Source organism: Durio zibethinus, chromosome 27 (genome assembly GCF_047325235.1).
Source record: "Durio zibethinus cultivar Kanyao isolate XHJ-2024 chromosome 27, ASM4732523v1, whole genome shotgun sequence".
NCBI lineage: Eukaryota > Viridiplantae > Streptophyta > Magnoliopsida > Malvales > Malvaceae > Durio > Durio zibethinus.
In genome coordinates, this window is record NC_143188.1 from 2010728 (window position 1) to 2035340 (window position 24613).

The 24613-nt window shown below is 33.9% G+C and overlaps 3 protein-coding genes and 2 pseudogenes across 7 annotated transcripts; 1 reads left to right on the forward strand and 4 right to left on the reverse strand.

Annotated features, from left to right (window-relative positions):
• Positions 1-74: 74 nt before the first annotated feature.
• Positions 75-991, forward strand: LOC111279687 (protein DMP2 pseudogene; annotated as a pseudogene). The gene has a single exon (XR_016334868.1). The product of XR_016334868.1 is annotated as a protein DMP2 pseudogene (transcript).
• Positions 992-4589: 3598 nt separating this feature from the next.
• LOC111280065 (uncharacterized) lies at positions 4590-9677 on the reverse strand. 3 transcript variants are annotated; one of them, XM_022867218.2, is made up of 6 exons: positions 9271-9677; positions 9010-9034; positions 5696-7985; positions 5325-5532; positions 5106-5235; positions 4599-5016 (listed from the first exon to the last, which is right to left on the reverse strand). In XM_022867218.2, exons 3-6 carry the CDS (start codon positions 6586-6588, stop codon positions 4754-4756), a joined length of 1494 nt encoding a protein of 497 aa, XP_022722953.2. In that variant the 5' UTR covers positions 6589-7985; positions 9010-9034; positions 9271-9677; the 3' UTR covers positions 4599-4753. The 3 variants fall into 3 exon arrangements, with proteins under 3 accessions (XP_089612640.1, XP_022722953.2, XP_089612641.1); XM_089756515.1 differs by having other exon boundaries at positions 8968-9034; positions 9271-9676; XM_089756514.1 differs by having other exon boundaries at positions 4590-5016; positions 5696-9034; positions 9271-9652.
• A 200-nt stretch (positions 9678-9877) lies between these two features.
• Positions 9878-18790, reverse strand: LOC111279865 (pyruvate, phosphate dikinase, chloroplastic-like). Its single transcript, XM_022866929.2, has 20 exons — positions 18383-18790; positions 16590-16646; positions 16149-16382; positions 15828-15965; positions 15449-15611; positions 14898-15133; positions 14644-14772; positions 14269-14448; positions 13839-13976; positions 13465-13629; positions 13221-13382; positions 13037-13126; positions 12478-12616; positions 12132-12309; positions 11686-11815; positions 11448-11576; positions 11099-11236; positions 10904-10981; positions 10416-10507; positions 9878-10280 (listed from the first exon to the last, which is right to left on the reverse strand). The coding sequence occupies exons 1-20, from the start codon at positions 18695-18697 to the stop codon at positions 10238-10240; spliced, it is 2934 nt and encodes a 977-aa protein (XP_022722664.2). The 5' UTR covers positions 18698-18790; the 3' UTR covers positions 9878-10237.
• A 2051-nt stretch (positions 18791-20841) lies between these two features.
• Positions 20842-21843, reverse strand: LOC111280039 (putative F-box protein At2g16220; annotated as a pseudogene).
• A 292-nt stretch (positions 21844-22135) lies between these two features.
• LOC111280040 (peptide methionine sulfoxide reductase B5-like) lies at positions 22136-24054 on the reverse strand. 2 transcript variants are annotated; one of them, XM_022867194.2, is made up of 3 exons: positions 23938-24054; positions 22684-22840; positions 22136-22579 (listed from the first exon to the last, which is right to left on the reverse strand). In XM_022867194.2, exons 1-3 carry the CDS (start codon positions 24033-24035, stop codon positions 22415-22417), a joined length of 420 nt encoding a protein of 139 aa, XP_022722929.2. In that variant the 5' UTR covers positions 24036-24054; the 3' UTR covers positions 22136-22414. The 2 variants fall into 2 exon arrangements, with proteins under 2 accessions (XP_022722929.2, XP_089612554.1); XM_089756428.1 differs by having other exon boundaries at positions 22684-22894.
• Between the last annotated feature and the right edge of the window lie 559 nt (positions 24055-24613).

Below are 24613 nucleotides of genomic sequence, written 5' to 3' on the forward strand. Positions count from 1 at the left end.
CCAATTTTACGTAGAAGCAACACTCTCTAATTGTTTCGAAAATTTGTTCATTAAATTTCTTCTACAAATAATCCTCAAACTTTGCTACAAAATCATCACCCGAAATCCTCATTTTCAAGCAAAATTATAACCCCAAAATGGCCAAATCCAAAACCTCTTCTTCATCATCTTCCATCTCAGGCAAAACTTTTACAGCTTTGGGAAACCTTATCAAGCTCCTACCAACAGGAACTGTCTTCATATTCCAGTTCCTTAACCCTGTTTTAACCAACAATGGCCATTGCAGCCCTGTCAACAAGTTCTTCACCAGCATCCTCATTGGCCTTTGTGGCTTCTCCTGTGCTTTCTCTTGCTTTACAGACAGCTACACAGGCAGTGATGGGATGGTTCATTATGGTATAGCCACGGTGAATGGCTTTTGGCCTTCTTCGGATAAGGGACCGAGTAATAAGTCAAGCTACAAGCTGAGGATTGGTGACTTTGTTCATGCATTTTTTTCGGTGATCGTCTTTGCTGTGTTGTCCCTGTTGGATTCTAACACCGTACGATGTTTTTATCCAGCTTTTGAGTCCACCGAGAACGCTTTGCTCATGGTTTTGCCTCCGGTAATCGGTGCAATTTCGGGTGCAGTTTTCATGACATTCCCTGACACCCGCCATGGCATAGGCTACCGTTCAAGTGATTCCTCAAACTCTAATTCCGACGACTCCCCGAACAAATAAATTAATTGGTTAAGGTTTTCTTTGAATGAAGTGTTTGTTTGGTTTCATTCCACTTCCAAAGTTTAGTGCACGTCAAATTAACAGTTTCCTATCGCATTCGAATCATCATCCAAACGGAACCGTACTATTAGAAAAAAAAAAAAGAAGGGATGTCAATTGCATGCCGTCACCCTTGAATTATTGTTGTATGTTCTTTAGGTTTGCTGTTATGATTTTGTATCAATTTGTGAGATAAAATTAATTATATTTTTCCTTAATTTATATTATAACCATTATCAAATGCAAATTAAGCTATATAACTGCATTCCTTAGTGTTTTTTTATTCAATTTTAGTCCTCTGAAATGGATAAGAAAAATAATTTAATGATACATATGACGAATATTAACTCTAAAACAAGTTTTAAATCAAAATATTCATTATTAACATAATTATTTACGAAAAAAATTCTATGAATAAATGATAAAATAAAGACTTTTTATTTTAATACAATGAAAATCATAACTTGTACATAAAAAAAATTATAAATATTAAAATTTGAGTTACGAATTTGTGATTATATGTACGAATCAATTAGGTTTAACTTTGAATCAAGTGATCTAAGAGGTAAGATTTATTTACCTTGTTATGCTACTGAATATGTTATTAATTCTCCCATATAAATACAAACACCAACAAGATTATTGCAAATCCTGAAAAACTTCCTATAGTTGAAACTTCAAAGCAAAAGAGACCCGAAGGTGACAGTTAATTTATGCTAAAAAATGGGCAACCTCATCAAGTTCCTTCCAACAGTAACAAATTTCATTTTCCACTTCCTAAACCCTGTTTTTTCACTGGGCTATGGCAACTGTAACAAAGGTAATAATGGTAAAATTCACTAAGGATGAGAAAAAAACTGCAAAATCGAAAATCAATTCGGATTTATAGTGTTTGATTTAATTCAGATCAATTTTTTAATTAGTTTGGATTAAATTTAGATATTAAAAATATATATTAAGTTTAAATTTGATTTTAATTTGAAAAATAAAAAATTTTAAAAAAATTGAACCAAATTATATATTTTTATTAATTTTTATATATTTTTAAAATTTTTGTAAAATAAAATAATTATTTTATAGATAAATATATTTAAATATATTAAAAATCATATTAAAATAGTATATTAAAAAAATTAAATTTAAAAAATCAATGAACCAAATTAAACTAATAAAATTCAGTTCGAATTAGAGCGAATCATATAAAAGCTTACATTCGAATTAAAATTTAAAATTTTATATATTATTTTAAAAAATTAAATTAAATTAGACAGCAACTTTTAAGGGTCTTTGGCCATACATCGAGTCAGTGAACTTGTCGAGCTCTAAGCTTCGATTTGGTGACTTCATTCGTTCATGCTTTCTTTCCAAATCGATTGTGTTTACAGTATTAGTCCTTGTTGACCCCAACACGGTGGAGTGTTTTTATCCATTTTTAAGCTTTTTATTCAGGTTCCACTTTAATTTCTAATATTTGAATTATTTCATTTACGTTCTAACTTTTGAAAATGATTCCATTTTGGTTTATTTTTCAAATTATTTTGTTAAAATTGATTTAATGTGAACATTTCAGTTGAACAAATTTCTCAATTGTTAACAGAATAATATAACAAAAAGATCAAACTAAATATTTTTAAAAAAAATTAAGGATCCAAATGAAACAATTCAGAAGTTATGGATTAAAGATGGAATTGGAATCAATTGTTAGGATCATGGATGAATTTACCCATTAATATTTTATCAGGAAGAAAGAAGGTATTGTAATATTAATCAAATTTTTGTCCTTTTGTTTTTTATTAGATCACATGATTGAACTGAATTATAAGTATTAAACCCGATGGTTTTGTATTTATTGTATAAAATATTAATAATTCATATATTTGTATTATATTTTATATAAAAAATATGTGTCGATATGAAAATATAAAATAATTTTTTTTTATGAAATACATACGTGATTTTTATTTAAATTTTAAATTGTATTATTTTTTTATATCATTTTTATATCTTGTGTTTAAGAATATAAAATTGAAATGTATTTTGATACCTTGAAACAAGAATCATTCAATTCAGAATTTAAAAATTTTTAAGCAATATTCAAGAATAAATTTTGATCTAATTTTTAATCTGATTACAGGTTGAACATCTTTCAAATTTAGAATTTTTTTTGAATCCTGACAAAAAGAAAAATAAAAAATAAAAAAGCATTAATCTGCAGCAATTTTTTAGAATTTAACAAACTTGTTGGATTAACAACTTGCACCTGAAATTTGCAATGGCTTTGAAGGCTGGTGTGCTTTTCATTAATTTAATTACCTAGCTTTCTTTAAGAAAATTTCTCATGTTTTTATAAAGTAGTAGTCATAATCATTAGCGAAATGTTTTATTATATTTACCATTTTAATTAATTGATTCCTTGCTTGTTAGTTGTAACGTTTTTTTTTTTTTTTTTTTTTTTTTTTTAAGATTGACTTTTGCGGTTTGCTTAGCTTTTTGAAACTGTGCTTCATATTTTCCTTCATGTTTGACTCCTGCCTTTGGCTGCAGGTTGTTTACCAACCTAATGACTTTGAGAGCCTTTCACATCACATTTACGTGGAGGTAAATAAATGATTGATTCAATTTATTAGATTTGAAAAAATTAATAATCGATTTAATAAATAATTAAATCGATCAAATATTATTAAATAATCGATCATAATTAAATCGATTAAAATTGGTTCGGTTAAATAATCGATTTTTTTTTTATTTTTCTTCTTATTATGAATAATTATTTAATCATAAATTTAATTCAATAAAATTCAAATTCTAGTATCATTCAAACTAAATTAATAAAAAATTTAATAATTTTAACAATATTTTACAAAAAATAAAAAATAAAAATATTTATCTCAATTTTTTTTATTTTTAATTATTAAAAAGTCGGTTAATTCGGTCAGTGTGATAATCAATTTTAAAAACTGAAAATCAACCGAATTAACCAATTAATCGATTTAAAAAATTAATTATAACTAAAACCGAATAAATCGAACCGATTTAACCGAATTCACTTAGTTTCAATCGATCTAGTAGGTTCAAACCGACTTTTGCTCACCCCTACATCTACATTTTATGATTGAATTTTAGGGGGTTCATTTAGATGAATACTAAAATTAATTTTAGTGAGATTAATTATTATAATTGTGTGATTGATTGTTGTAACGATAAAATTAAAATTAATGATGAGATATATATTTGAATAACAAAATAATGATAGCGGTAAGATGAAAATAAAAATGATTATTAAGAATTTTGTTCTAAAAATACATTGATAAATTATTTACATATACTTTAATATTTTTATACTATTTATTTATTATATTAAATTAATAAAATTATTTTAAAAGTTTTAAATAAAAAACTAAAATTAAAAAATTAAAAACAATGAAAGATTAAATGATAAGAAAATCTCTACAACTTTAAGTGGTGAAAAGGAAAGAAATAAAAAAATTGTAGGCAAAATTGAGATAAAAGGTGCGGTGGAAATGTACCAATTAAATGGAGCTTTTATCTTCAATGGATAATTGAATGCTATCACACCTCAATGATGTTATCCAAACATTGCATCAGAGCCTTTGGCACAATATTCCATAATAAAACGAAGCTCAATTGGGGGTACGGTAGCATCCAAATTACCATTTAATAATAAAATAACATCATGACATGATAAAAATTTTTTTGTTACGGTGTTATATAATTTATATGATATAAATATATGAATTGTCAAATTTAATTTAAATAATCGATTTTTATAATTTAAAAAAAAAAAAGTGAAAGTTTATTGTAAAATACAAGCTGAATCTATAAATATCTTACATTAATTTCTGTGAAATTAAGTGTCAAAGTCAGAAACAGATACTGATATACATGCAATTTAATTATTTGTTCAATACCCAACATTAATAGTAAAGCTATCATAATGACAATGAGAAAATTAATGAGACAGGGAAACAATTTCAGGCATTTATTTTCCAAATGCCTCCAGAGCAGCTAGAGTTTGTTACGCGTATAACCTTTGGGGTAGGTTTCTGGTGCCTTTTGATGACATTTTGCTGAGATTTCTCACTTCCTTTCACAATATCAACCTTAACAATATGGTGATCTGATGTGCCTTTGGATGAAATAACTGAGTATGATCCTCGAACAAAGTTGTATGGTGAAGTTGATGATGCTAAAATGTAATCGACTCGTGTTCCATACTTGCATGTCCCTTGAACATCTGTATTAGCAGGATTCATTGTATATCAGAATCCAAACATCCAAGAAGGAAAAAAAATGGTGGAAAGAATAAATTTATCAGTCATGTACTTTGGCCCTTGGCTATGATGACAACTGGTTCACATTCACCAGCGTAGTCTTTAGCATCTGTGTACTCTTTTCCCCTCAGCAACTTCATTACTTCAGTTCTTGGTCTAGGCTTGCCTATGTCCTCATAGTACTGCAAGATTGATATCGGATTGGAAGAGTTGAAACAGGAAATTTAGTGTTTTATAGAGCTCTAGAGTGTTGGAAACTAAGAAATATTACCTTGACTATGTCTGTCCATCTTTCTGATGAGTAATCTGATCCATTCAAAGAGTTCAAACCTCCCAACAATAGGTGGGGAGAGTTGTTTGATTCAGTTATTGCTTTTATCTGCTTCGTTCTCCAATTCTCATCTAAATGGTCAAGTTGGGTGCAATAGAAGTTCACTTCTCCTGCCCAAGGTACATCAATGGTTGCCTTGAGCACATTCCTGAGTTAACACCAAATATTAAGTTAGCAAGAATCATGGCTTTGCAAAACTCAAATGTTCGAGCTTAACTCAGATGGTTCATTGAAGGGTTCAAATGCAAGGGTGCAACCCTTTTGTGCAGAAAGAAAAACTCAATTGTTTTCACAAACCAAGTAATGCTCACCTGAAATCATCATCATCCGCTATCTTTTGTACCGTCCATCTCTTGATTGGCCATTTTGACAGGATAGCATTTCCATACTCTGGAGCCCAACTTTCAGCAAAAACATACTTCATCCCCAGAGCTGAAGCTAAATCGGATAAAGGCTTCATGCCTTTTTCTTCCTGTGCCTTCACATCTTGCAGAGCTAAGATATCAGCATCCACCTCTCTGAGCACTTCTGCAATGCTTCGACCACTTTTCAAGCTTCCTTCATTCCAGAAGTTGATCATACTGGAAGGCAAACAAACAGGAGACCTCATAATAACATTGTCTCTATTGATTCTGCTGGTGGTCATGTCTGATGAGCCCTGTGCCAATGAAATCTCATTGTCAGGAAGGTTGATTGAAACCTTCAGTTTTGATCTCGAGAGCTTCTTTTGCTTGGAGAGATTTTCAGGACTACTGTGGGAGTTATGCAAGGGAGATTGCTTTAGTATACTCTTGGGATAACAATTCGGAGACTTGGTGTGAAGGTTGAACTCGAATGGGCTTTTCAATCCCCTATAATCCTCCTCTCCATAATTCAATAAGCCAGTTTCCTCAGCTTCTGAAATGGCAGGTGCAAGGGAGAACATGGCAACATTAAATGTGGCAATTCTTATTGGCCTTTTAGGAATAGAAAAACCAAAGTTGCCATACAAATGAATGTTGGAATTCTTGGTGCCATGATCTCCTTTCCTCTGACCTTTTGAGTTCAACCTCCCCAACCTCCTGATGATAACCTTCGGCCTAGGTCGCTTTCTTATCAGCCGCCTTATTCTCGAGCAAAGCTGCCTAAGTTTTCTTCTCAGGATACCCAACATGTAGGATGCTTGATTACTGCAAAAGAACTCCTGAATCTTTCTGGTCTGCATCGGTGGAAGTTTTAGCACCTGCCACTAAATTCACTGGAAACAGAAGTAGTTTCCTCCAGAGCTACCTTCCTGTTAGATAGGATGATGTGATCCGAATCTGAAAATCTATAATTCCTTTCTCTATTTTCATACTATGACAGATTTATCGGGCAAGACAAGGCTACAGGAGAAAATTGGCCGAAAAGACTTAAAAAGTAGGTAAAAAGACAAATGATCCCAACTGCTCCAAGTAGTGTGGCGGGAGTTGAAAATGGCGCTCAGATTGTTGAGCTCCTTTAACAACACGACAAAACTACACTAACTGCTACCAATGAACCCAAGCTTATTTCTTCGTTTTATATTGGACCCACTCTTTACAGGAAACTGGAAAAGTGATCCCAACGTCTTTGAACCGAGCTGCAGCTGTAAATTCTAAGTATTTTCACAAGGATTTGACAGAAAAACAAAGGCTTACCAAGACTTTTTAAGTTTCTGGATCTAAGATTATTAGCCTCTTGATTCCTCTTAACTTAACTTGACCTATTACAATAATGTCAATCTCAAAAGAAAGACGCGTACAAGCTGGTCCAGAAGTTACGTGTTACACATGGTCGCGTCTGGTTTAATTTGTTAGCTGTCCACTGAAAATGAACATTGCCATGAGTTTTAATCTTTGGCTTGCGGTCCGAAAACCAACTTTTATCCTACATCCTACGGAAGTTTTGGCTGTCGTTATGTCGCTTTTGAGACTAAAATTTTGATATGGTGGAAATCTCCTTTCAAAGGCCATCCATCCAAATCAAGTATTTGTTTATCAAATGCTATGCTACAACACAGAGAGAGAGAGAGTACTAGATGATACATTGGACGTTAAATGACTGCTGGAACACAATTATTATAAGATACAAAACAATAATTTGATCATTGATATGAGCATTACAATTACAAAAGATGCTAATCAAAGCAAACTAATACAGAATTCAATTATTATCCTCAGTAATTTGAGGCGCACTGGTTCTGAAAGGAAAGTTTTCCTCAATGGATTCTCAGAGTCGGCAATTTCCTGCAATACATGGTTAGGTAGAAGCTGTTTGCCACTTATTAGAACATTTTTCAATAAGGTGGACCATTGAACCAAATTACTTTCAACGTTCAGTGGCAAACTTTGTAGATAAATTCTATCTTTAATTCCTTCAATTACTCATCAGGAAACAATGAAACCAAAAGGTTAGCAGAAGATGCACCATTTTTTCCATTGTCAAGGAATCCATCAGAAGCACTTTCCCTTCTTGATTTTCACTCCTTAATGATACAAACATCTGTTTCCTTGCAGTATTGTCGGCTTACCTGTTTTAAAGGTCTCTCGGCGACAATAAACTTGTTTCCATCGTGAATTATCTCAGAAAAACCAGTCCAAACTGCAGGATAAGAAAATTGACAACACAACTTAAGAGAAATAACAGAATTCTAGTATCCACCTCAAAGTCAAGTGAAACATGTTCACCAGCTTAAACAACATCCAGTTGGACTCCATTTGGCTGCTCAATTTGAGTAAGGACCACAAGTTGCACATCAGCAAAAAAACAAATCTAGACAAAAGCCAAGAAACATTATGAAGGGGTAAACTCTAGTTTAACAGAGGCTTTTTCTTTTTTTGGTACAAAATAGGACGTAATTTGAGACTGATAATAAGGGAAGGGATTGTAGGTGCTGAGATTTGAACTCTAGACCTACTGGATGCCACTTCAACCAACTAAGTTAAGCTCCAGATTTAGTTTAACTTTGGCTTTGCATAACGAATAATAGGAAATAAAAATCAGTACATAAAGGGCACTAACGACCAACCGATTAGAATAAAAGAATCAAGTTCGATAGCTTAGACATATACGATGAATGCATGAATATGCAAGGATCAACTTATACTAGTTACTAGAGAACCAATCCAGTAGGAAAGTGTAAACAACTACTTAAAAAAACTTTTGGATTTTAATGGCTAATGATCTTGAATGGTTTTTCTCGACATTCAAGGCACACATATCAATCTTCCCAACAATACTTAGCAACCTCGTGAGAAGAAACTATGGAAAGATTTCACTTTTCCCATTATCAACTAGACTGGTGATTAAAAAACACTGCAAGGGGATTAAAAAAGCAAAAGCTTCAATTCTAAGAAACTATCTACTCCAAAGGAATATTAGAAACCACAAAAAGGTCACGAAATGAAGCAATTCAACCACCAGGATTCGGTTACACTTAAACACCTAGAAAAAGTCATGCAAAATGGGCACGCTGACAATTACAGACATTTATAAAGTAAGATAAGATAGAGATTGGCAATAACTCCAAAATCATGCAAAACAATAGAAGCAGCAATAGAGACACTCAAACAGTCAGTGTCACCTTCATACTGAGGAATGTAAACAAAGAAATCAAATATCTCACATTCCTTAGCAGAAAACCCCGCTCCCTGTAAAATAATAAAAAAAAAAACATTAATCAGAAAATTCAGCTAAATTCAGCAAATGGGTTTTATTTTTAATCCATTACCAAGAAGAAAATCAGTGCTTTTCTTGAAGGGATGCTCAGTAATTGAAAAGGCACCGTGTGTGATCTCAACTCCACAAAGAAAAATACAGTAAAAAAATTTAAAAAAAAAAAGATTTTGAGACATGGATTTGTTAGGGAGAGGAAAAAGATGTTTACTTCAAGGAAAAGGCGTGCGTCGGTGAAGGAATGGAACGGGCGGCAAACGGAGGTGAGACGTGGAGCCGTGGCTACCTATGGCGTTGAAGTCACGGCAGCCGACTAAGATTACTTCGCTGACTCCAAAGACGGTGGCGGTTATCGCTAGCGTTCCAAACGTTGTGCCTCTTCGCTATGTTGTGGACAACCACGTAGCTCTCAATCGCCATTTTCTCCTTTCTCTTTGATCTGCTAAAACAAGAAGCTTGCTAGCAGTAGAGGGTTTTCCAGGATTTTTTTTTTCTCCAAAAAATCTTCTACTGGTTTAAGTTTTTGGGCCCAAGGCCCATTTTCTTTCTTATATTTTAATTTTAATTTTAATCTTCTATTTTTAAAAAATTATTTATTTTCTTATATGTTTTAATGCATGTCAATATTCAATTATTGATGCAATCAAGTGATATAATGAACATGATAAAAATATTATCATTATTTTATATTTTTTGAGTTCGTCTGCCAATATTTTTTTTATGTATATATAAAATTTACGTATATTTTTATTATATTTTTAATTTTAATAATCAAAATTTTAAATTTGACGAGGTTAATTATTAAAAAAAAACTAAACTTATTTATTAGATTCATTATTATAAAATAAAAACCATAAATGTTCTTACATGAACATGTTGGTTTATGACATAAACTGTGGATTTAGTTCTACAAAATACAAGCCATATCTTATTTTACATGCTATAATTAGAACAGGCCTGCAGAATTTTTGCTGTAATTCTCAAACTCTCAACTCCATCCTGTCAATATGAGGAGCTGATTGTTATTCAGTATTTACACTTTCTATGATCAATGTTCAATGGTACTTTCATTTTAGGCTTGACTATGACAGCATTGTGGTTATTCTATAAATACTTTGAAGGAAATTTTATTCACAAAGCATCTATATAGAGTTGATTGGTGCTCTCAAGATCCTTTCTCAGATGGCAACTTGAGCTGCAGCTAGCCTTGCAATTGGAACCCTGTCAAGCCATTTAGAAAACAAATTTGATGGTATTTAAATTATTGTTTCAGCCGATAATCGTGTAATATGTTGGTAGAGTTGATCGATTATTAAAAAAAAAAATTACTGTTTCAAAATATAAGAAGTGTCCAACCTGAATGGAGAGCATGAAACATAGTCCAATCCAGCTTGTGCAAAGAATGCAACAGAAGAAGGCTCCCCTCCATGCTCTCCACAAATACCAACCTGTTGGTCATCATTGTGTTATATTTCCCATAAGAAAATGCTTGAACCAGGACCCAAAATATTAGCAAAGGGTGACCTGCACTAATGTATATATGAATGTTTTGCTTTTGTTTCTTATAAGAAGTGATTTGGACCCTGCAGGATTTCCATGTCCACATCAAGTAATAGGTTGATACTCAAACATAATAGTATGGGTGAAGAAATTCTACCCCTTATTCATGAAATTCTGATAGTGAGTAGTACTAGTAAAATGCAATCACTAGAACCAGAGCTCAGCTCAATTGGTTCATGCAGCCGCCCTTAAAAGGTGGCATCTAGCAGATCTGGGTTTAAATCCCAGCAGCTGTGACCCTTCCCCTATTATCAGGTTGTGGTCTAAAAAAAGCAAGCACTTGCCTTCAAACTAGGCCTAGCTCCACGACCCTTTTCGGTGGCAATTTTGATAAGTTGCCCTACACCTTTCTGATCAAGTACCTGGCAAAGCATTTACTAACTGTTAGTAGAGAGCGATTATGAAATCTTCTTTGATTTCGAACTGATATTCTTTCTTCATGGAAGCTTATGAACAACACTCAAAAACTGCCAACTAACCTCAAATGGATCACTTTGAAGAATGCCTTTGGATAGGTATATGGGAAGAAACTTGCCAACATCATCTCGGCTGTACCCAAATGTCATTTGTGTAAGATCATTGGTCCCAAAGGAGAAGAATTCTGCTTCCTTTGCAATCTACCATTATCAAAAGTTAAATATTAGGCATAGTTGTCAAGGTTCATGAACATTTCTCAATCTTTTTAAGCACAAAAAAATATCAATCATTTTACAGAGAAATCTCAGGCGAAAATACTGTCAATTTTTGGGTTTGAAGACACGAAAAATGTACAAACCCCACTGTTATGGAGTTCAGGAAAACCATGAGAAGATAGCTTCTTTAGCATACCTCATCAGCAACTAAGGCAGCTCTGGGAATTTCAATCATTGTTCCCACCTTGTAGCTCAAGGAAGAACCCATCTCGGAGAACACTTTCTTTGCAATACTCCGTATTAAAGTTACTTGATGGCCAAGTTCCTGTAACTTTATATTGTCAATTCTCTAAAAGATCAATGAAGCTTTGAGTGCTTTATCAATTTTTTATGCAATCAGAATCAATGGGGAAGAATGAATTAAGAACTCATGCCTGAGGTGTTCCAACAAGGGGAACCATTATCTCAGGAAGTACTTTAACTCCTTGGTTGCTCATAGAGACAGCTGCCTGAAAGATTGCTCGTGCTTGCATCTCTGTTAGTTCAGGATATGATATCCCCAGCCTGTTGACAGAAGATCAAAATCCATACAAAAGATGATGAAATGGTTCAGCTGTAATTTTATGATTATCCAAATCCAACCTATGCTCCATTTGGAGCTTTCTTGTGCTTCATTCATTATTTGCAAACTCGCAGATGTAAATCAGAAATCAAATATTTCAGAAGATACCAACATGAAATGAAATTTGTTTCTATAATCAAACTATATTAAGCATAGAATCCATCACTCAAAAGATTTTATTTCACAATGTAATTGCTAAGAAATGGAAAAGAAAAACAAATACCATCAGCTTTAAAGGTTCTTAGAAGGAATATTAACCTGCAGCCGCGGAATCCAAGCATGGGATTCACTTCTGCTAACTTTTCAATTCTTGAGAAAACGTCATCTTCAGTCGTGCCAGTCTCTGAAGTTAATTCACTTACAATCTGTTCTAAGTCACCCTCTGGAAGAAATTCATGAAGTGGAGGGTCCAACAATCGGATTGTTACTGGAAGGCCTGGAATTAAAATGAAATTCACACTCATCAATAGAGATGTAAACCAAAAAGGGGCAATAAGATATTCTACGCAAATATTACACACCAACAAAGCTCCAACCAGGTTGGCATCACACTGTAAAAGAAGCACGCATGCTCTAGAAGAAGCAGAAAAGATCATGAAAGTACCATCCATTGCACGGAAAATTCCCTCAAAGTCAGATCTCTGATAAGGGAGTAAGAGGTTAAGAGCTGCTTTCCTCAGTTCTGGTGTTACTGCCATTATCATCTTTCTTACAGCCTTTATCCTCTCATCTGAAGCAAAGAACTGAAAAGGATTCAAAAACATGAAGCCCTTAGAAATATATTAACAGATATGAAGATAAAGGTGTTTGCGATGCATGCGGACCCGAGAATGCATCAAGGATAGAATTTGATTTGACATCCCAAAATAGTATGTTCTTTCATATTGACTAACAATTCAAGTCAAAATTGGGGGTTGATATGGATACTCCATTATAATCATCAAAAGAGAAAAACTAGTAAATACAGGCTCTTTTCTCAACTGAATATGTAAAGCATGCATACTCTTTTCAATGCATATAATGAACTGATGGCAGTCCTTTGTACTATACAATGAATCATTAATTTTGCATGGAACTTCTATTTATGTTGTGGATGATTAAAAGATTTGCGAAGTCGAGGAGTTAATAATAGACAAAATCACATACAAAGAGAGAAAAGTTACCATGTGTTCTGTCCTACAAAGGCCAATCCCTTGAGCACCATTATTTCTTGCTGTTAGTGCGTCGTCAGGTGTGTCAGCATTTGCCATTACCTATCAACAAAATATAAGGCTGAATCAGTCAAGAGACCTTCCAAATACTTATGTATATATACAAATCCTCGACCAGCTAAAGGGCGTATAGAACCTTGAGGCGCCTAACTTGATCAGCCCAAGACATGAAGGTTTCTAAATCACCACTTAATGCTGGAGGAGAGAGTGGCTGTTTTCCTAGAATCACTTCACCAGTAGAACCATTGAGTGAAAGCCATTCTCCTTCTTCGATCACTATGTCTCCAACAGTAAGAACCTGCATTATATTTAAAGTAACATATACAGGGGATTCTTTCATGCAAAAAGGCAAGTTACAGGAGGTAGAAGAATAAAATTACCTTCTCAGCATCATTCACACGAATATCGGAGCAGCCAGAAACACAACACTTTCCCCATCCACGTGCTACAACAGCTGCATGAGATGTCATTCCACCCCGAGCTGTCAAAATCCCAGCAGCCGCATGCATACCTCCAACATCCTCTGGACTGGTTTCTGTCCTTACCTTGAACAATGCAAAATCATTAGAGTGTTCAGTTCCTAATCAGATTATATGTCAAAAGGAAGTATAACTGCATAGTACACATATTTTTCACTGATAATGTATCAGAAAATAGAAGATTACAATAGTTTACACATCTGAATGGCGAGGCCCTCTCCACAGGCGGTATTTTTTGTTCAAAATGTTATAAATGGACATGAAAATGAGCATACCAATATGACACTCTTTCCTTTTGCGTGCCATTCTTCAGCATCATCAGCACTGAACACAATCTGTCCCACTGCTGCTCCAGGAGAAGCAGGTAAGCCCATGGCAACCACTTTGTCTTTGTAAGCAGAAGGGTCCTCAAACTAATTAGACAGAACATAAGACTAGTTATTTTATCATAGTATTTATCAAATAACTAAAACGTACTCAAAATAACATGATAATGATTGGTTAGAGCATATTAAATCCATCTGTTTTCTTTTGTCCTCTGCATCAAAGATTGGTTTTTGTTCCTCCATGGATGGTTGATTAATGCCAACGTTAGGGTAGTTCTATCATTTGTAGACCATGCCTTTGGATCTTTGCTTCAAGTTTTGTTTTCAATAAAAACTACGAAAGCAGATCTTTTCCTCATATTTAGCTGTGGTTATACACCTGTGGATGAAGAAGTTGGTCTAGATGTTGTGGTTCCACCATCTTAATTGCAGCGCGTTTATCAACAAGCCCTTCATGAACCATGTCTACAGCTATCTTTACTGCACCTTGACCAGTACGCTTTCCAGATCGACATTGCAGCATCCACAACCTATTGTCTTGAACTGTGAACTCAATGTCCTGTGTTTAACAAAGGGGGTAAAAACCAAGAATTAATTCTCATATCTGCTCAAACCATAACCTTGGAAAGTATTAAAAACCAACAATATAGGTTACATTTGTACTGCAAATTACAACAAGAATTGAACTAAAATAAAATTGTTAATGTAAAAACTTGAATAATGTCATTTATATTATGCAACTAAAAACTTTTACCATCATATCCTTGTAGTGTCGCTCAAGAATCTCACAGTTCTGAACAAGCTCTTTGTAAGCTTCAGGCATGTAACTTTTCATCGTGTCCAAGTCTTCTGGTGTTCTAATTCCGGCAACTACATCCTCTCCCTTTTCAAAGCAATTCATCAGTTACATTCATAAATAATTACAGAAGAGCCTTAAAATAATTTTAGCAATATGGAGAGAAAAGCGGGAGTTGTGCAGAGATTGGAACTTTAGCATATGTTCACAACCTGAGCGTTTACTAGGAATTCCCCATACAGCTTCTTTTCACCGGTACTTGGATTTCTAGTGAATAGAACCCCTGTCCCTGAAGTATTCCCCATGTTTCCAAACACCATTGTTTGAATATTTAATGCTGTTCCCTTTAAGCCAGTTATCTGATTGATGCTTCTATACTTAATGGCCCTTGGGCTGTCCCAAGAATCAAAAACTGCCTGAACAGACAACAGCAACTGCTTCTTTGGATCTGCAAAAAAAGATGCATCAAAGCTGATAAGTTTCAAATTTCTCCAGTACATCCCAACCTGGAGGCTTTTATGTGAGAGCCACATTTTTTTCATTTTTTGTTCAAAGAAAGCTGTAGCCTTGGGGACAGGGGAAGAGATTGTAGATGCTGAGATTTCAACCCTTGACCCGTTGGCAATGACTAAATGAACTAACTAAGCTAATGCTCAGGCTCAGGTTCAAAGCCACACTTTGAGTGTATTCAAAATTAAATGAAGGTTAATAGAGTGAGAAAATTGAATAAGTGCAGTTATCAGGCTCGTTTTTGTATTCTTACCTGAAGGAAACTTTTCACCTTTGGCTTCTAAATAAACATTCTTGTACTGTTCCACCAGCTCTTTGAGATCAGATGCTGTTAGATCAGTGTCAAGTTTAGCTCCTTTTGCTTCCTTCATTTTCTCTAACTTCTCCTCAAACAATGAATGTGGAATACCCATTACCTAAAAGATTTTAACAATTTTTACTAGTTCAGCACATTTGGTTGTTTGATGTGTCTCACTGCATTTTTGTTTTTTTGGGGCAAAGTATTTCGTTGAGTTCAGTTCATCCAACAAAATTTCGTGAAACACATTGAATAAGAAACTTTGCTGTCTGTGGTTATCTTGAGATAAGCTAATGTAATGCATGAGATCATCTCATGAGGAAGAATCACTTACAACATCTCCAAACATATCTAGGAAACGTCGATAAGAGTCATAAGCAAATCGCTCCCCACTTTTTGCAGCCAAACCAGCAACCACTTCATCATTCAGTCCAAGGTTAAGGACAGTGTCCATCATACCAGGCATCGATATCTAGACATATGGAAGAAATATAAGTAAACAAGCCAGCTTGATTGTCCATACACAATGAGTGAGGTTATTGCCTAGACTTAGAAATAAGGCTTCCATAGCTGCTTATGATAAAACAAATAAAATACGAGAGGCTTCATATAACCAATGGGATCATTGATTAATTTAAGCGTCCCAATCTCTTACCGCAGCACCAGAACGAACAGAAAGGAGGAGTGGCTTGGCGGGGTCACCAAGGCTGGCACCCATGTCCTCTTCCACACTCTTCAAGCCTTCCAGTATCTCCTCCCACAGGCCTTCTGGTAGCTTCTTCGCATTCTGCTGATACTCCTGGCATGCTTCTGTGGATATGGTAAGTCCAGGTGGAACTGATAACCCAATGCTGGACATCTCTGCCAGGTTTGCTCCTTTCCCTCCCAACTACATAAACAACAAAAACACCTTCATTAATCTGTCTAGTAACTTTCTATCTGTTGTAATAACCTGGTTTCTGAAGTGCATTAAAAGGCATTAACAGAAAATATGAGCCATTGCCTTTGTAAAAAATATGTTTGAGGTCTACTCCAGCGTTTCAATGCCATGCCATGCCAGGATTTGCTGCATAATGAAAAGATGAAGAATGCTTACCAGGGACTTCATGCCCTTATGGCCTTCACTCCTTCCTTTGCCAAAAGTAAATACTCTCTGCAGAGAAGTGAAGAATCAATAGTTCTGTCAATGGTGTCACTCTAACTGTAGCTTTACATCACATATAACAAGCAAAGTCGCTGCAATCATGCTTTATTTAAATCCTTCTATGGATTTTTGAGGATTTTTGACCAAATTATTTTATATACAAATTTTTAAAAGGTACTTACTTCACTAGTTCCCGGTAAGTACTATAGATACTCATCAATTCGTCCATTCTATCAAACATACCTAGTATTTCTTTTAGGTATAATACCTAAATAAACCCTCAAACTTTACGCTAAATTGCAAACAAGCCCTCAATCTTTTTATTGCATGAAATTAAGACTATGAACTTTTATTTGATTATAATCAAAACCTTGATGATATAAAATATGCAATTTTTTGTTTAAATTGTTTTAATTGGATGATTTAATTTGTAAAAAATGCCTACTTAGATTCATTTGAATGAGTTAAATAATAAATATTTAAGAAAACACTATTTTAAAAATTCTATCAATCGGACATTATTCATCCAATTTTAAGATTTAATGAGTATAATTACAATAAAATAAAAGTTCATAATCTTGATTTTATGCAACAAAAGATCAAGGGCTTATTTGAAGTTTGAAGTAAAGTTCCAGGATTTATTTGAGTATTAAACCTTTCTTTTATAGAAGTTCTGTATGTAAATGGAGAGAATAAAATTAAAAGTTGCAATTCTTCTCTAGCTAAATTTTTTTGGTGAAGAGAAATTTAGGTGAGAGAGACTATTCCATTTCAAAGTCCAAATATATTACAAGACTTAACGATAACTTATATTGAATATACAGATTATCCACCAAAGGAGTTTGTCAGTGGAAATCGAATCCAAACATTACAAATCAAGTATTCTATCATTATCAATTCAACTAATTCCGTTGACAACTTATTAATTAATTTAATTAGTATAATTGTCTTGAAAATTGTAAGATAACCAAAGTACAAATCCAAAAGTACCCCAAAGACTAAAGCTGCTCCATTTTTGTACAAAATAAAGAGCCTATGTTAGTCCAATCCAAGTATCCAACCTAAATCATTGTTGTTATGGCCCAAACTAAGACGAACAGAGTTTCCCAATTGGGCCACCACTGGATAGACCTCAAGCATCAGGTTAACCCCAACAACAACATCACTGTGGTGCATTGTCTTCAGTCTAGCGGTTCCATGTATTGGATAAAGTCCACAGACCATGTAATATTAAGTTAAGCAGTTCCGGAATATTTGGATTAATGCATGATCTCTATTAAAAAAAAAGGGTAAAATATGCAAATAATCACTTAATTTTAGAGATCTTCTTAAAATAATTACTTAAATATTAATTTTTTTAATTTAATTATTTAAATTTGAGTAAGTATATTTTTTTGTCACTCATGACTAATTAAATGTTTGCTAAGTATTACGTGACACTGTCATCTCATCACTCAAGCCACATAGCATTGTTGATATGGTAATCTCACGTGGCATCTGAAAACTTGCATGACAGTGCCACGTTTACACATCATTAGTCATTAACGATTGAATGACAAAAAATAAAAAAAAATTACTTAAACTTAAATGATTAAATTAAAAAAAATAATACCTAATTATCATTTTAAAATAACCTTTAAAGTTGAGTTATTATTTATGTATTTTAGCAAAAAAAAAAAATCGAATCTTTATTTTCTTCAATTTTTTTTTTTTAAAATGCTTAAACAGTTCCAAATGAGCAATACCTTTTTCATAGTTGGTGTTGGATCAGGCACTGGGGTAAGTATGGCTTGTGCAAGTGTCTCAAGCCTCCTCTGTCTTGAACTCGACATGTTCCTTCCATTGCTACGGAAACAACAACATTCTTGGCTGATGCAACGAGTCGTAATAACTCCAACACGACCACACCTTGGCCTGATCACACCAAAAAACGAACTCTTCTCGTCTCTAACACCCTCAAGGCAGTGATATTGATCAAAGATTTTTCCCTTGAACAGCCTCCGCTTGTATGCATCCGGTGGTGTCCTTATCACTATTCCTTTCGTTGCTGCTGAGGACATTTTTTCAAGCTTTGAGGCAGAGAAAGAGAGAGAGAGGTGATGATGGAGAAAAGAAAATGGCGGTTGCTGTTTTATTGATTTTTTTTTTTTTTAATGTTTTTGGTAATAAGTTTTAAGGAAGAAAATTGAATTAAAAAGAAAAAATATTAAAAAAAAAAAGAGAAAGGGTTTGATGAATGACATGTGTGGATGGGATTTTACGGTTATAGCGCTAAGTCATGGGGCTGACGGAACTTTGAATTGTTTGAATTACCTTAAATGCCCTTGTTGGAAATGGATTCCAATCATTTTTTAACGCGTGGTTTTTCATTGACGTGGCGGTGGGCATTGGTTGGTGATGTTCGTGAGGTGCTCCACTGTTGAATTATTGTCCTGGCTTGCATGCGTTTGCATGTCATTTTCCTTTAAATAGAAATATTTAAATAAACGTTGAAAATTTATCAAAAATTATAAAAAAAAATGCTCGTTTTTACATTCCATAAAATTAAAGATATGAATTTTATTTTATATTGTAATTGTATTTATTAAATTTAAAAAATAAATGAATAAAGTTGAATTATCAAAATTTTTAAAATAAAATTTCTTCAAATATTTTTTTTATTTAGTTCATCCAAATAAATTTAAATAAACATTTGCTATGAATTATACCATCCAACTAATAAGTTTTTAATAAAAATTAAATATTATATAACATAAAGATTTTAATTATAATAAAAAAAATTTTATATAATGTATATAACCAATAATATTGTGCTTTGTTTGTAAAATATTAAAATTTTAATTTTAATTATCATAATTTAATCCTTAACTACAGTAAATATAAAAAAATAAATATTAATTTCAAAAAAATCTTTATTGGAGAATTTATATATATAATTAATGGGACAATTTCGCCATTATAAAACACAAAGCAGCAAGACATTTCAGGAATGATCCAGTGGCTGCCACGGGTGATGATAATAGAAGAAGAACCATTACTGAAAGGGTTTACCGTGGGACCCATTTTTGTTGTTGTAGTCTTGAGTATGCTTTGACTCAATAGATATTTGCCACGTGGCTCAGCCATGGACACAAGAAGGAAACTTCAATCTTGCTCTCTCCTGCCTTATCCCTTCCAAATATGTATCCCCTGCCTCTCACTCTCACACACGGAAGACTCTTGGTTGTTATGATCCAATCAAACAACTGCTTTAACACTCAAACCAAGGTCAAGGGGAAGAGCCTTTACATACATTTATCAGTAGGATGTAGTGCAAATGGCTACTTTCATTTAATTAGCCATAAAAAAACCAGTCACATGTTACAGCATCTTCACTGATAAACAATGGTGGATTGTCACAGTGCCCTGGCTACAGAAAAGACTGATTAGCATCCCCCTATTTCTCTTCTAAATGGTGGGGTGGGAATTTCTTTCTTTTTTAATCAGGACAGTTGCAAATGGATGTTACATTTCAAAGACTTGAATGTCATGCATGCTCTATGCCTCTATCTAGTTTCTAAGCTGCAATGAGCAATGGCCCTGAAACGTCCATTTCTGGAGATCAGATGACTAAAATATTACTTCAATGACCAAAGACATGTCAGTTCTTGGTTTATATGGTCACGTAACTACTCTACTAATTAGCTTGCTAAATCCTTTTTTTTAATACCGATCATCAAGCTAAGAATAAATTAAAACAGATAAAGAGAACGGTTAAAAACAAAGATAATGAGTTTTTTTGCATTTGCATTTCGATGCTTAAGTTAGAAGTCGATTATAAAAGATTAAAAGTAAAGTAAAAAATTAGAAGAAAGTAAGATTAAATAAATAATATTTAAATAACTTTATTTATAGATGAAAAGCGATGAATCTAGTAAAAAAATAATATAATTGAATTTATGTGATTATATATATCAAGTCAATCTAAAAATTGACAATACTCCTAAATGAAAAGACTAATTTATCCTTTAGAGCCAAAAATTCTCCCAACACTTTCCCTAGTTTGACAGGAAGATGTCTCAATACATCACAAATAGGAGCTAAAGTTCAGTTCTGAAACTCACAATAAAAATTCCAAAGCATTTAGTTGGTGGCATAGTCAAGGTAGCTCCTGATTTATAAATTACCATTTTTGTATTCATAGGCACCATAGGGTAAGAAAAGATTTCTGAGGAGCAACTTGGTGTTTGTGACAAGCTGTACATCTGATCTTTGAAGTTTCTTGCATATAAATCTGCCTGAAAATTTTACTTATGTATCATTAAATCACAACAAATGCATATTAAAGGGGAGAATGATATACAAATTCAAGGAAACCAATAAAGAGCTCCATTCAAGAAAGCACTGAAGGTAAAGCAACAGTGTGAGTAGGTGCATTTCCATTGCTTCTTCACGAACCAGTTCCAATGGTGTATATATCTCAGCCATTATATAACGGGCAGCGGATTCCATTACCAGATAATAGCTTAGCTTTGCAAAACTTTGTATTGATTAGTCACAGCTGAATAACCAAGCCCCCAAAAACTACCTCCATGCCTACCCTTATAAGGTGGTTGCAATATGATAAATTAACCCAAACTGGGTTATAAACATGGAAGGAAAAGTCTTTTTCAGGGCCAACTAAACAAAGCAAACCATTGCATGCATTCATATGAAAAATATCACATGTGGGTATATTTGATTTGGGAGTGAAGTTCAGTTTCAAGACCTGGAAATTTGCACCAATGGCTTTAGGCCAACTGGAGCCTCTTCGAAGCATTTTGAAGTAGCATGGTCTTGATTAAAATGCAAAGGGATGATCTTGAAAGGTGGAGCATTGCAAATTCAGGATCAGAAATGAAATGGAGGAATCTCTTGTGAACGCAACTGCATTGGAAAAGGGTGTTGATGGGAAGCCTTGAAAAAATGCCAAAGATTGTGAGGCACGGGGGTTGAAACAATTTGCAAGGGTTGGCTGTTGGTTGATGTCCTAAGACACCTTGTCTGCTACTGCTGCTTGATGGTTTCATCGCTGCTTTCTGTCTGCCCTTCATTTGTCTTTGCTTTTTCTTTGACTTCAAATGGTTTTAAACTCTATAGCTTAAAAACTTTATGAAGTAGAAAACTTGGTATCGTTTAAATTGAAAAAAAGGTTCCATTTTTGTTTTTTTTTTTGTTTCTTTTTCTTTTCTTTTCCTCACAAATTTAATATAAAGGGCTTTGCCTGATAGAGCATCCAATGCAAGATATGCTGAGAGATGTTCTAATTATCTCCCATTCAGCTTCATTATATAAATGGCATGGCATCACATGGTAGTGCAGGTGAAAGCACTGTGTAACTTATTTGCAACCTTCAATCAATCAATTCCATGGAACACGATCAGAACCTAGGGCAAACAAGGTTCTCTGACTCCGAATGCCTGCAAAAAAAACACAGCCTTATGCAAGATGATCCAGAGGCTAGACACTAAGAACAGCTCTTTGAATAAGCACAATTCTTCAAGCTCTGTTATTCTCTTTACAATGCACACAAAAGATCACATGGGAGTTGATACAAACAACACAAATCATTAATGTCAAACAAGAGCTCCAATAACCAAAACCATCATGTAGTTGAAGAGGCGTTAACAAGAAACCATAACAATTAGTAGTTGACAGTCGACAGTCTGACACTCGTAATTCTTCTCACTGATATTATTTATTTGTTGAGATTGTACATTTCAGCTTGTTTATGCAGAAACAGCTTTTTCCTCACGCTTTCATACAGAAGGAGCTGAGTTAGCAGCAACAAACTTGATTGAAACACTGTTGACACAATGACGTTCATCTGTTGGCACCGAGAACCCCTCCCCTTTAAAAACATGACCCAAGTGTCCCCCGCACGCTGCACATGTAATCTCAGTTCTTCTCCCATCAGGATCAGGCTGCAAAATCATTATTTGCATATTTAGGATCCAATCAAAGGAATAACACTACAATAGTATCAAAAACATACTAAAATGGGGATGAAACAGAATTTGAAACTAACAGTGCGGTTTATGGCTCCGGGGAAACCCTCATAGAAAGCAGGCCAACCACAGCCAGAGTTAAATTTGGTTTTGGACTTGTAAAGCGGTGTCCCACAACCGCCACAATTGTAAACACCTTCACCAAAAAATTTGTCATACTCTCCAGTTCCTCTCATCCTGTACATGATCAATATCAACCTATGAGCAAACCAAACTCCAAAGTACCTGATGCTACACAAATTAAACAGGTTAACACAAGCAAAAACCACAGTTTAATAATCTTCAAGGGAAGACACCAACTTTTTGACCAAAGCAAGTTGGAAATTTAATGTTTCAATATTGGCCTGGGGAGGGGGTGAGATTCATGAAAAGGAAGAAGATAATAAACAAGTCAGTCAGAACTTCATAATATGATTGCTGTGAAGCAAACCAGTGTGTCTAGGGTTACATAAAGTGCACAAATGCATATCATGGATGAAGACCTTGCAACCAATTTGAGCTATACTTTGAACAATGACTGCTGGTGATATAATCTCCAAACCATGATTAGGAGACAATGACAAGTATCCTAGTGAGACCAGCATCATGTGCTAGAACAAGAGAACTGGATATTGACTGGTTGGAAGCTCTTTTTCTAATGGCATTGGCTATTGATTTCACATTAATCATCCACCACTGCCATTCAAGTATATCAAATGTTATATGAATCTGATCCCACAGCCACTCTTACGAGATGACATCCACTAAGACTAAGATTCAAATCCCACCACCTGTAATACCTTATCTATAAGCTGCGGTCCCCTTTGTAAAAAAAATTTAAATGAATCTGTAATCAACACTCTTCGAGATTAGCCAGAGAACTTCTGGAAAAAAAAATATCTAGATTGTTTTTTTTTTTTTTCAATTGAAACCCATCAGCTACCAGCAAGGTAGCTTCTTCACTGTCTTCCCCATCTTCCCCCTTTTCATGTTTTAAGACAACTAATGTGCACAAAAAAGAAAAACTAAAACTACCGTTTCAGGAGAGATTCAAAGATGTTGGATAAGTAATACAAAAATCTAAAGTAATCAACATATGCACAGTCAATCTTGAAATTTTGAGACAAAGTCAACACAACCAACTGACCCAAAAACACAATTTTCCCATCCAATGAATTATTTGAGGGGACAAATCAAAGATACCCAGATTCTGAAACAAGTCACGGATTCTAGAAAACCAAAAAATTTAGAAGAAAAAGAAAGTAATGAAATTGAAGGATGGGATTTGTTCTTACTCCGTTCCTTTCTGGCGCAGAATCCGAAACTGCTCTGGCGACAGAATTGCCCGCCATTCTTCCTCTGTTTTCTGAACAGAAACTGATGATGTGCTCATGTTCAAAGCCGCAGTTATCAAGTCCTAGTCTAACACTACCACTTCACCTTAAAAACCCACAAGTGAATCTGGATTTGTTAGTTGAAACAGGATGTCTTGTTTTTTTTTTTTTTTTTTAATTGAATCTGGACGGAAACTTCAATCAGGGGGAGGATTTAGAGTTGGCATCGGTCGGGTTTCGGATAAGTTTTGTTAGTCTTGAATTTGATCTGATTTGATGTATTATTAAATTTAAATTTAAGTTTATTTAAATCTTTTTTTTATTTTTTCACATTTAAATTAGATCTCGAGATATTATATAAATGACACTCAATTTGATCCGATCAAAATTAAAATTAATAAAATATTATTTTTAAAATATAAATATTTAAAAATATCATTATATAAATATATATATAAATAAATTAAATAATTATATAAAAAATAATTTTTATATAATATCGAATCAGATCAAGTTTATCTAAAACTCAAACTCAATTCGACCCCAATTATTTCATAATCTTATCCAATTTAATTCAATCCGAAATTCAAAACTCGAATTTCAAAAAGAAAAATGACTCAATAAGATAGGATCGAGT